Source organism: Bufo bufo, chromosome 6, assembly GCF_905171765.1.
Source record: "Bufo bufo chromosome 6, aBufBuf1.1, whole genome shotgun sequence".
NCBI lineage: Eukaryota > Metazoa > Chordata > Amphibia > Anura > Bufonidae > Bufo > Bufo bufo.
In genome coordinates, this window is record NC_053394.1 from 79,090,041 (window position 1) to 79,102,609 (window position 12,569).

At 43.5% G+C, this 12,569-nt stretch overlaps 1 protein-coding gene across 4 annotated transcripts in view; it reads right to left on the reverse strand.

The window, feature by feature from the left end:
- Nucleotides 1-12,569, reverse strand: part of PCGF5 (polycomb group ring finger 5) — a 107,390-nt gene that overhangs the window by 5,478 nt on the left and 89,343 nt on the right. For all 4 annotated transcript variants that reach the window (XM_040437290.1, XM_040437286.1, XM_040437287.1 and 1 more), the window contains exons 6-7: nucleotides 6,134-6,276; nucleotides 4,279-4,377 (exon numbers count right to left, since the gene is read on the reverse strand). In XM_040437290.1, the coding sequence (XP_040293224.1) occupies nucleotides 4,279-4,377; nucleotides 6,134-6,276 (242 nt within the window). The remainder of the gene's footprint in view (nucleotides 1-4,278; nucleotides 4,378-6,133; nucleotides 6,277-12,569) is intronic.

Below are 12,569 nucleotides of genomic sequence, written 5' to 3' on the forward strand. Positions count from 1 at the left end.
CAGTGATCATGGATGCTCATTACATTGCTTATCTCTAAATATGTCCCCAATTTACCTACGATACGACTTCCTCCTAAGTTAAAAAATAATAATAATCAAATGTAACTACAATATACACTCCTCAACAATGAAACCAACGCCAAAAAGAGCAAGCCATGAGGTTATGCAAACAGTGCCCACACAAACCATTTAAAGGCATTTGCACGACACTGGGCTACAAGCCAGATGTCCAGCTACAGATGTTCAACTGACCGCATGCTTCTGCTCTCAAAGAATATCAAGGTGCACCGCAAGACAGCAATGGAGGTCTTTCCTCTTCATCGATGAAGATTGGTCTGGAGATCACAGAGGTAACGTCATGAAGAGGCCTTCACATAGGATTGTTACATCGGTCCTACTCCATGGATTACGTTGTGTGGAGGCATAATGTACGGTAGCTGTACCCCTCTCGTTTTAATTTCAGGTATACTAACAGCTCGACATTCTATTGATTTGATCACGGAACCAGTGGTACGGCCAATTTCCCAGGAGCCTGTGCTACTGTGAGCTGCCTGCATGACCTAAATGTGCTACCATGGCCTGCAGCATATCCCGTCTTGTTTCCCATCGAGCACATCTGGGACGTCATTGGTTGGCAATCGCAAACGGAGCTGCCAGCGGCAAATCTTGATGATCTGTGTGCCCAAGTGCTTTCAGAGTGGCAGAACAATCCTCAGACAACCATCAGTAATCTCACTGGTAGCATGCCAAGGCATCTAAGCACAGGTATTGCTGCATGTGGCGCTCACACTCATACTAATTAAATCAAGACGTTTTGAATATTTTGCATATCATTAACATGTCCTGTGATTTCCATAATTCCACAATCTTTTCTTCTTGGCATTGCAATTTTAATGTTGAGGAGTGTAAGTCTTCTCATGTTAAAGTTTTAAAAATTACTGTATGTTATGCTAGAAAAAGGAAGGCAAAAACTAATGTTTCTGCGTAGCTGTTACCCCAAATTGTTCAATAGTAACTTACGGTAAATAGAAATATAGACAAATATATATGCCTTTCATAACAGAAGCCACTACTATCTGCTGGATCTGGATACCACCAGCCATTGATGGATCCCAATGACTTACAACGGATTCTACCAGGTTCCATCATTTTGACGGGACAAATAGTGCTGCATCTTATGAGATCTGACAAAGTCTCCAAAGAAAATGTGAGCAGAGGCTATACTAGACAGATGACAACACCTGTGGGAGCTACAGGATCACATAATGCCGATCCCACCCAGCTTTCCAAGAAGCAAACATAAGAAATTGTAAAGAAGAACTATTACTGATACACAACACAAAGCTTGTCTGTAAAAATAGGAGTAGGCAGAAGCTAAGAGATCATAATGTCTGCCAACCGTCTTTGTTTCTGAGACAAGTACCGTGTTGTGTACTGAAACTTGATGCCCCTGAGACATCACCTAAAAACAGACAGTGGGTAGGCAGACCTGCCAAATGTTATAAATGCCAACTCTAGGTAAGTAAGTTTTGGATGGTGGGTGGAAATTGTTATATTCCACACTAATGTCACTTTTTCCTTTAATAATGCCTTCAAAGATATTGAACACAATGTTAAATATATAACCTGGTTGCTAAATCTGCTCATCTCTGCACACAACAGAAACGTTCTGCACACGACTGCTTGTTCCGTAAAGTATATTTTGATACTTCAAGCAAGGTCCACGTCAAAACAATTTTATATAAGGCAAAAGGATAGAGAATTGGCCTACTGTGCCATCAGTGCTGTGCATTAGTAACTCAAGATACTAGGGACCCTACAAACAAGTTTGGGCTTTAACCCCAAGCATACTTAAAAGACTATCAACACCTTAATTATTTTTACATATGTTAGTGGTTACTTTGAATTAAAAAGCTGCTCTAAGTTTTGGACCTCTTTCACACGAGCATGACGGATTAGGTCCGGATGCGTTCAGGGAAACTCGCACCATTTTGCAAGCAAGTTCAGTCAGTTTTGTCTGCGATTGCGTTTAGTTGTTCAGTTTTTTCCGTGCAGATGCAATGCGTTTTGATGTGCGTGATAAAAAACTGAAGGTTTACAAACATCTCTTAGCAACCATCAGTGAAAAACACACTGCATCCGCACTTGCTTGTGGATGCAATGCGTTTTTCCCTGAAGCCCCATTTATTTCTATGGGGCCAGAGCTGCCTGAAAAACGTAGAATATAGAACATGCAAAACGCTAAACGCAGAACTGATGCGTGAAAAAAAATGCTCATGTACACAGACCCATTGAAATGGGTCAGAATTCAGTGAGGGTGCTATGCGTTCAGGTCACGTATTGTACCCGCACGGAAGGGACCTTAGGGTGCTCCTAGTTTCAAATAATTCTCATGTGGGCATGTCCCTCCCAGTAATAAATACTGCAGGTGAATTCTGGGTGTCCAGGATGCTGCTGCTTTCACTAGCTCTCATGAATGAGCACAGCTTCATTTCTGGAATGATTTCCCCTTTTTACTGAAATGTGTGCGATTCCCCTTCTCCTGAAGAGTTTGCCATAGGGTATTTGCTGTCTCTCTACGTTTGTAGGCAGCCAATTTAATTCTAACTCTGCAGGCTGACTTATTTCTGCTTTCCTCCCTATCTAAAGGCTTGTGTGACCTGGCCTCTTTAGATGCTTCCCCCCTCCCTGCACACTGATCTGCTGTGTACAATCTCCTCCCCCACCCAGCTGCTATATTTAAGGAGGACCTGTCACCACTCCTGACATGTCTGTTTTAATAGCTTCATGCATTCCCCATGTAATAACAATTCTGGAGCATCTATTCTTATGGCTCTATGTTGTGCCATTCCTTTATTATTTCTACTAGAAGTTATGTATGAATTGCTAGCAGTCTGCAGTAAGGGGACAGAGGGGGCGGTAACCAGTTGGGGGGGGGGGGGGGGTGTACCTGCACTGACTCACTCTATCCAATCAGTGCTGACATTTTCAGACTCTGCAGATACACCCCCAAACTGGTTACCTCCCCTCTGTACCCTTACTGCAGACTGTTAGCAATTCATTCATAACTTCTAGTAGAAATAAAGGAATGGCACAACATAGAGTCATAAGAATAGATGTTGCAGAATTGTTATTACATGGGGAATGCTTGACACTATTAAAACAGACATGTCAGGAGCGGGGACAGGTCCTCTTTAACACTGAGAGAAGGAATGGGGAGAGTAGAGAAAGCCGACACAGCCAGGAGCAAGGCTCTGATGGATTTATGTCAGATAATGCAGCACGGCCAGCTAGGTCAAGGACTTACACACAGCCTACAGCAGCACAATGTAGAGACAGTCATCGTGACATCCCACTGCTCTCTCACCGGACAAATGTAACAACTGTACACCTCTCCTGTATTCCGATGATACTTAAGGCAGTGTTTCCCAACCAGTGTGCCTCTAGCTGTTGCAAAACTACAACTCCCAGCATGCCCGGACAGCCTTTGGCTGTGCGGGCATGCTGGGAGTTGTAGTTTTGCAACAGCTGGAGGCACACTAGTTGGGAAACACTGACTTAAGGGATATTGATATTCCTGCTGCTGCTCTACCCTTCAAAGTGCATCTGTCAGCAGATTTGTACCTATGAAACTGGCCCGACCTGTTACATGTGCACTTGGCAGCTGAGGGCATTTGTGTCGGTCCCATGTTCATATGTGCCCGCATTGCTGAGAAAAATGAAGTTTTAATATATGTAAATGAGCCTCTAGGAGCGTCCTCTCCACTTTGATTGACAGGGCCAGGCATGATCACGTTTTCGTTGCCTGGTTCTATCAAAGTGCAGAGAGACCTGAAACTCTAGGTGTAACGACAACGCCCCCGTTGCTCCTAGAGGCTCATCTGCATATATTAAAACTTCATTTTTCTCAGCAATGTGGACACATATGAACATGGGACCAACACAGATGCCTTCAGCTGCCAAGCGCACATAGGTACAAATCTGCTGACAGATGCCCTTTAACACAAATTACTTCTGCTTGTTAAGGTACTGATTTGAACAATAAGATAAGGAATACATATGCAATAAATTAGGGATGGTTTATCAAGAATTTTAATGTCAGGATCACACCGATAATTGTGATGCATGCCTTTATTCACTATTACTTCTTTGGATAACTGTGATCAGGTATTGTACATTAAAAGTATAGTCACTGTACACTTTTTTTAATTTTGTGCTGCACCACTAGTCCTTTGTGACTTTAGACTAAAGGATCTGTAAGGATATCAACCTTCTTACCTCGTATGTACTTGGTAGTTTTAATTTTAAGCTTAAAAACTTTTTAATAGTCCCAACTGTTATGCGTCTTGAACAGCGAATGAATTTCTTCATCAGTCCCTACAAGTACAAACAAACCAAATCATTAAATATTAAGGCAAATTTGTCACCAATGACCTCCCTATCCAACTGTTTGCAAAGTTTTCTTTTATTAATCGGAGGCTTTTATTAATCCAAGGCTCCGTACCCAAGTTATGATACTTTTTCTTAATATGCAAATTAGGCCTTTGGTGCAATGAGGGTGTCACCATTGGTCTTGTTGCACCCAAGCTCCTTTCTGTGGTCACCTCTCTTCCTTCTTTGCCACTACCTAGCCCTGCCAATCAAAGCAGCCAGAGAGGAACTGACCACAGAAATGAGAGGAGCTTGGGTGGAACAAGAGCAATGGTAATGCCCTCACTGCACCATTGGTCTAAATTGCATATTTAAAAGTTTAAAAACTTACGATAGGAGCCTCAGGTAAAAAAACAACAACTGCATTTTAATCAAGTAAAGCACAGCTAAGTGTCTATGCAAACAGCTGAATATGGTGGTCGCTGGTGACAGATTCCCTTTAAAGCTGCAATCACAACAATTTCATTAAAGAGCATCTGTCAGCAGTTTTGTTAATGAAAAACTGCCTATAGACATATTTAAAGAGGACCTTTCATGACAAATTGCAATCGGAAAGCACCATGTTAGAGAGCAGGAGAAACAGAGCAGATTGATATAGTTTTATTGGGAAAATATTCAGTAAATCTTGTAATTTCAGATTGCATTGCATTTTGTGGCGACAGGTCCTTTTTAAGGACCTAGGAGATAAGGCGATACATACCTCTGCCCCTGCTTTTAATCAGTGGAGTGCTATGAAAATGAACTAAGAATGCTGTGAGCACCGCTCCTATAAGTACACCAGGGGTGGGCCCACAGATGCAATGTTGTATGAGCAGCTCCACAGCCCCTCACTTATGGTGTGTGTATGATGGGTGAAACATCCAATAAGGAGACCACTACAGCTGTCACTCACAGCAGAGGGGGGTTTCTGCGGAGTTGCTCATATACTGATCCTGAAGCACTGCAACTTGTAAGCCCACCCTAATGCACTTGTGGGAGCGGGGTTCGTGGCATTTAACGTTCATTTTTACAGCACTCCATTGATTAAAAACAGGATCAGAGTTATGTATTACCTTCTACCCCCTGCCTTGACCTACGGTATGTCTGCCAGCAGTTTTGCAATGATGGCACTGCTAACAGACTCCCTATAAAGCTATGGTGGCTGTGCATGCACTGTCAATATAGATATATTCAAAAATATGAGCATGCATCTAGTTTTTAAATAAGTGATTGCGTTATACAGTAAATTTAGAAGCCTGCTTAGGCTCTTTTCACAAGGTGCCTGCAGTGTACGCTTACTGTATGTGGAAGGGAAAGCTCCCGGAGCGTACATTAAAATAAACCTATAGGCACCCATTGTACTGGTGGAGGCCAAAAGAATGTTCTTGGCAGGATTCACCGAAGATTCCGTTTTCTTCTGCAAGGAATAGTGCAGCAGACTGTGCTATTTCATACAGAGGCATTGAGTTAAAAACAATTATACCAATGAATGGCTGCACATGAAATACAAGTACAGCTCCAGTCTGCCAGAACAGGAGTCATTCATACACAGCAACTCTCTGTTCTAGCTCACAGAGGAAGGGCCCAGAGGGGGGGACCTGTGCTTATTAAGGTATATAGAAAAGGGTTGTCATTATGAGACAACACTCAAACATTAGAACTACCTGGTATAGAAGCCAGTGTAAAAAAATAAAATAAAAATTAGACAATCAGACTGATGTACCTTCACTATGTTGTCACCAGACTGGCCATTATTACGTAGACAGTCCAGACAGATGGCAATCTGTGGGTCGCTTCTGTGGTAGTCTTTGTTTTCATCATTTTCTTCTTCATCATCTTTAAGTCTTTTATTGCTTGGAAGCCCATCTGTATTAAGAATACACATAGTGTAAAGGAAACTGTAGCCATCAAAATGTAATTGGTGCTAAAAACTAGAGTCCAGATCACTATTTTTTATTTTTCTACAGTCCCCAGCGCTCAGAGCTAAGGCTACTTTCACACTCGCGTTTGTTGCGGATGCGTCATGGATCTGCACAGACGGATCCGTTCAGATAATACGACCGCATGCATCCGTTTAGAACGGATCTGTTTGTATTATCTGTAACATAGCCAAAACGGATCCGTCTTGAACACCATTGAAAGTCAATGGGGGACGGATCCGTTTTCTATTGTGCCATATTGTGTCAGTGAAAACGGATCCGTCCCCACTGACTTACATTGTGTGTCAGGACAGACCCGATTGGCTCAGTTTCGACAGCGTTTTGGTGTCGGCCTCCAGAGCGGAATGGAGACGGAGCGGAGGCAAACTGATGCATTCTGAGCGGATGCTTTTCCATTCAGAATGCATTAGGGCAAAACTGATCCGTTTTGGACCGCTTGTGAGAGCCCTGAACGGATCTCACAAACGGAAACCAAAACGCCAGTGTGAAAGTAGCTTAAGCTGAAATACATTGTCAGGACTGCTGTGCTAGCATAATGAAGAGGACTTCTTCGCGCATGTACAGCAGTCCTGACAATATATTTCAACTCAGCTCTGAGCGCTGAAAGCAGGGGGGGGGGGGGGGAGAAGGAAAAATGTACCTGCAGTATTACTCATTTATTAATACAGTTAATAGTCCAACATTGTGGTGACAGGTTCCCTTTAAAACTGAATTTTTATTGCAATACTGAAAATATCAGGAGTATCCAATTCCACCTCTTCATTTGAGTCCGAGGGGGCTGCATTTCCACTATTGCACACTGCACTATTCTTGCCATCAAAATTAATGTAAACCCTGAAATACAAAAGCCCTGATGTTGCCTCCACTAAATGATAGTAAAGTAAATAACCTAGTCAGCAAATTTACTTTTTTATTATTTCTTATGTGTAAAAAAACGTTGCTGGTTAAGCACTGATGTCTTTATATAGCTATGAAATGAAACACTAAAAAAGCCGCCACACAGTTTAATTACTACAACCACTTCGGAAACAGAATGTTTTAGTTATTTCCCTAATATCGCAGCGCTATGTCCACCTACTAAACGACTGGTGTTTTTTCATCAAAGAGAAGGCGGCTTCTGGTGCCGCTGTCAATGTTTTACTTAGACATCAGAAAATATTTCCAAAGTGGTATAAATACCCTCCTATACTGTGCAAAACTGTCATATCTGAACGGATTCATAATCAGGAATAAAAAGGTCTTAAAAAGGGAAGCAAAATAAAACTTCAGGTCCTAGTGTTTTATTTCTTGTCTCCACAATTCTTAAAATGGTCAAAAAGCACAATATTAGGCCCCGTGCACATGACCGTATTTTTGGCCTGCATCCGATCCGCAAAAAATGCAGACCTACACATTTCAATTGGGCCGCAAAAGATGAGGACAGCACACCATGTATGTCTGTTCTGCGGTTCCACAAAAAGGATAGAACATGTCCTATTCTTGTCCGTATTGCGGCGAATAGGCATTACTGCAATAGTGAGGGACCTGCGGAACAGAAAGGTGCGGCCAGCACATGGCCGGTATCCGTGTTTTGGGATCTGTGGTTTGCAAAACGGATACAGTCGTGTGCATGAGGCCTAAAAAAGAACCCTTCATTATAAAAAATAAAACCAGCATCTATCAGCAATTGGAACTGCTGAATACTGGCCGCCAAGTCTCCCCACAGATTACAGCTAATATTGGGGGTCATAGCATCAACAGGAGACCTGTCTACCACAAGAAGGTGTCCAAGGGTTGTCTCATGAGACTGAGAACAGTAAACAGTTTATTTTTGTCTGGGGAAGTCATGGCCCAGTGGGTTAGAGTACTTTCACACTAGCGTTTTTCTTTTCCGGTATAGAGTTCCGTCCTAGGGGCTCTATACCGGAAAAGAACTGATCAGTTTTATCCCCATGCATTCTGAATGGAGAGTAATCCGTTCAGGATGCATCAGGGTGCATCCAGTTCAGTCTTTTTTACTGATCAGGCTTTTCAAAAAACCGTAGCATGTTGTATTTTTACCTCCGGCCAAAAATCGGGAACACTTTGACTGAACGCCGGATCCGGCATTTTTCCCATTGACTTGCATTATGCCGGATCCGTCGCCGTGTGATCCGTCAAACCGGATCCGGCTTTTGCATGTTAAAGAAAAGTGTGAAAAAAAAAAGTCCATAAATGGCGGATCTGTTTTTTCCAATGCATTTTTTCATTGTGATCAGAATCCTGATCAGGATTTAAATGTAATCCGTTTTCACACGTTTTTCCGGATCAGGCGGGCAGTTGCGGCGACGGAACTGCCCGCCGGATTTAAACAACGCTAGTGTGAAAGTACCCTTTACACAGTCACCAGAATAGGAGCTTCTCTAACAGAAAGGCTTTGTCCTAGCTCACAGAAGGAGGTCTTGAGTGGAGGGATCCAACCATATGTCCTAATAGGCCATATGGACAAGGGGCTGTCTCAAGATCAGGTCGAATCAGCTGTTCTCTACATATTTTCCTCTACATTCTTAAACTTCTCATAGGAAGTTATCGGAACAATGTCCAGTATATTTGCCTATAATCTTGCAATTCTATTGAATCAATTCATTTCTGAAGACTCCTTAAAGGGAACCTGTCATCAACTTTATGCAGCCCATACTAATGGCAGAATAAAGTAGAGACAGGTGAGTTAAAAAGTAAGTGGTTGCCGAGAACCAACATCACAATCATTGCAGACTGGGCCTGGAAAAGAGTCACGGCCACCTGAGAAGTGTCCTGGTCATTCATGAATTCCTGCTCTCCTGCCCACCTGCTGATGACTGACAGTCTTCTACCTAGTTTTCTCCCTTTCTCTCTAGGAGAGAACTGCCAATCATCAGCAGATGGGTGAGAGAGCAGGAGATTATGAATAACCAGGACTCTTCTCAGGTAGATTTGACTCTCTTTAAGGCCTCGGCTGTAATGATTATGATGCTGGTTCTCAGCAACCACTTTTAGCCAATGAGTGACACACCGCTGACATCAGCATTTCTGTCACTACTTTATACTGCCCTCAGTGAGGTCAGCATAAAGTTGACAACAGGTTCCCTTTAAACAAGCAGTCCTGAAGAAATTTTGCACAAAATAAGGTCACTGTGTAATCCCATAAATCAAGTACATAAAAAGAGTCTCGAAATGGTATTAACCTCTATCTTAATCTACTTTGCACTGTCGTCCCTGTGTCCCTCTCAGAAATTCTAATCTGTGCTACTGTGAGAGGCTTCTGGGCAGTATGGCTTGACCCATTTGTCTGTTTTCTGCCTACAAGTCCCAAAACCCCCTTGCATGCACTCTATAGGTCAATCGTTCCCCCCGCTACTAGTCAGTCTCCTTCCCCTTCTGGTAGCTGTAACTATTGTCCCCAGTCAGTCTCCTACCCTCTCAGGCAGCTTAATATATAGTCCCAGTAAGTTCCCAGTCAATTTCCTTCCCCTTCTGGCAGCTGTTTATATAGCCCACAGTATGATCCTTGTCAATAATCCTAGCAAGTATAAAAATAGTCCCCAGTAAGTTCCTATGAAGATAATCACTATTGTTCGCCCTATAAGACACACTTTGTTCCCCATAAAGTGTGTGTGTGTGGGGGGGGGAGAATGTCAGTGCGTCTTTACATTACATTATAGAAGCACTCATTAGTACAGGAGGATTGGGAAGCAGTGAATGAAGTGCTCCCCGGGCTCTGTACTCACCACTTCCTGGTCCTTGGTCGCTCACTGTGCTGTGATTGTGCACGGCGTGAGGACGTCGGGGCACTGTGACCTCACTCTGTGCTTGTCGGGTCACAGCACAGCGCATACGCCATAAAGAACAAGAGCGCTGGATGTGAGAGAAAGCGTCCGGAGCAGGAGAGGTAAGTCTGATCTGAGGTCTGATTGGGGAACTTATGGAGGTTTGATTGGGGGTCATTCACATGGAGGTCTAATCTTAGGTCTGATTGGGGGTCTTATGGAAGTCTGATTAAGGGCCATTCACATGAAGGTCTGATCAGAGGTGTGATTGGGGGACTTATTAAGAATTGTAACATGGGGTCTAAAGCAGTGAAAAGAAATAGTACTTGGTCACTCACAAATCAATCGGCAGAAGATATTTATCCCGACTTGGCTGCATATTTCTGTGCTAATGCACAGACTCTGGTACTTCTCTAGCAAGCAGGGTAGAAGACATTTTTATACGCTGCTGTTTAATGGACAGCAGATCTCTACCCCAAAAACAGAAATGAAGGAAGTAGGGAGAGTGACTGACTTTAATGGGTCCGTGGACCGCATTTTAGGAATATATTAAATTTTTTTGCGCCTATAAAGGCGTTTTTTACAAAACACATAACCCCTATCCACGGGACAGGGATAAGTATCTGACTGGCAGACATCCCTCACCATTCACCAGAACGTGGAACCTGTGTCCCCCTGTCTGAATGGCACAGTAGTCTTCAGCTCTATGGAACTGCCTAGATAGCAGAGCACTCTACCCGCTATCACTGGCAATCCTATGGAGTTGATAGGAGTGGCATTGACATGCACAACCTCTGCTCCATTCAACATAGGATCCCATTCTCATGAGTGGTAGGGGTTCAGCAGTTAGACCCTGACTGTTTAGATCAGGGGCGGATTAAGTGCATCATAGGCCCGAGGCTGTTTATCCATCCTGGGCCCCCTCCCTCCATTAAGACATCCCAACCCCCACCCCTCGCCATGATCCCCCGTTCACGTTCTGCCCCATATTATTATTTTTTTTATATAACTATGCCACATTTAGAGTATAACACCCCCAGCCCCTAAGAATGTATGGTATACAACACTCCACAGTACACGTTATACAGAATAACACCCCACAGTATATAGTATAACCCCCAAGTATACCGTGTATAGTATAACACCGCCAGCCTCTCATAGTGCATAGTATACAACACCCCATAGTATGCAGTATATAGTATAAAACTCCACAGGATACATTATATACCATAACACCCCTCAGTATACCATATATAGTATACAACAGTATGCAATATAAAGTGCTTTACCGCACAGATACGGGGGACATCATTGTCACAACACAGATCGATCTATGACCCCCCCTCCCCCGACATAGAACTACAACTTCAATATCTGCAGCAGATAAGGAAGGAGCGCTGCAGGCCACAGAGAGCAGTGTGCATTAGGATTTACACCTGATGCACTCTCATGTCTCCTATGAAGAGACGCCAGGACACTGACATGTCACTGAGCGGCTCCTCATCAGCTAAAGAGTTCAGGCTCACTGACCCCTTTCAGTAACAACCTGATGAGCCTGAACTCTGCTTAGAAGAAACTGTGGAGTAAGTATAAATCATGAGAAGCACTTCTTGTGCATTCCTTGCACCATATATCTTCCTGACACCAGGACAGCGGAGAAATCATGCAGTTTAAAAAAAAAAAAACTTTTGCAAACTGTACCTGCTTGTTAAAAAATAAATAAAAAGGTCAGCAAGCTGGTACTCAGCACACCATCACAAGGTGTGCACCAGCCAGATGCTGCCATGGACAGGAGGATGCCGCCACTGAAAGCAGATCGGGAGGCTCTCAGACATCCACCCACTCTGGATTGGTGGAGCCAGGTCATCTACAGTCACTGGCTGTGTGTGAGCCAGGCAGCGTGTCCAAGAGTGGCTGAGCAGTTAGGGTCCATTCACACGTCCGTATGTGGTTAACGGAGCCACGGATCCGCAAAATACGGACACCGGCAATGTGTGTTCCGCATTTTGCGGACCGCACAACGCCGGCACTCTCATAGAAAATGCATTTTTTTCTTGTTCGCAATTGCGGGCAAGAATAGGACTATTTTTTGGCGGAACGGAAGTGCAACATATTAGGGCCCCATTGAAAATGAATGGGTCCGCACCTGTTACGCAAAATTGCGGAACGGATGCGGACCCATTTTGCGGACGTATTAATGGACCCTTAGCAGGGTCTCTCGTGACACTGGCCTATTCTTATATAAAATTGCTTTTATGCATTTTGCCCATGTAGCTGTGATGGATGCCATATGGGCATTATTTTGCTTTCATGTGTTTCCAAGCGTTCATTCACTTGGCAACCATTCACACATGCCAGCTGTAGCGTTATTGCTGGTGTACATGTTTCTGAACAGGGTTCCTGGCTAGTATCTTTAGTGAGCAATACTATACCTGGTATTAAGTAAACCGCCTAT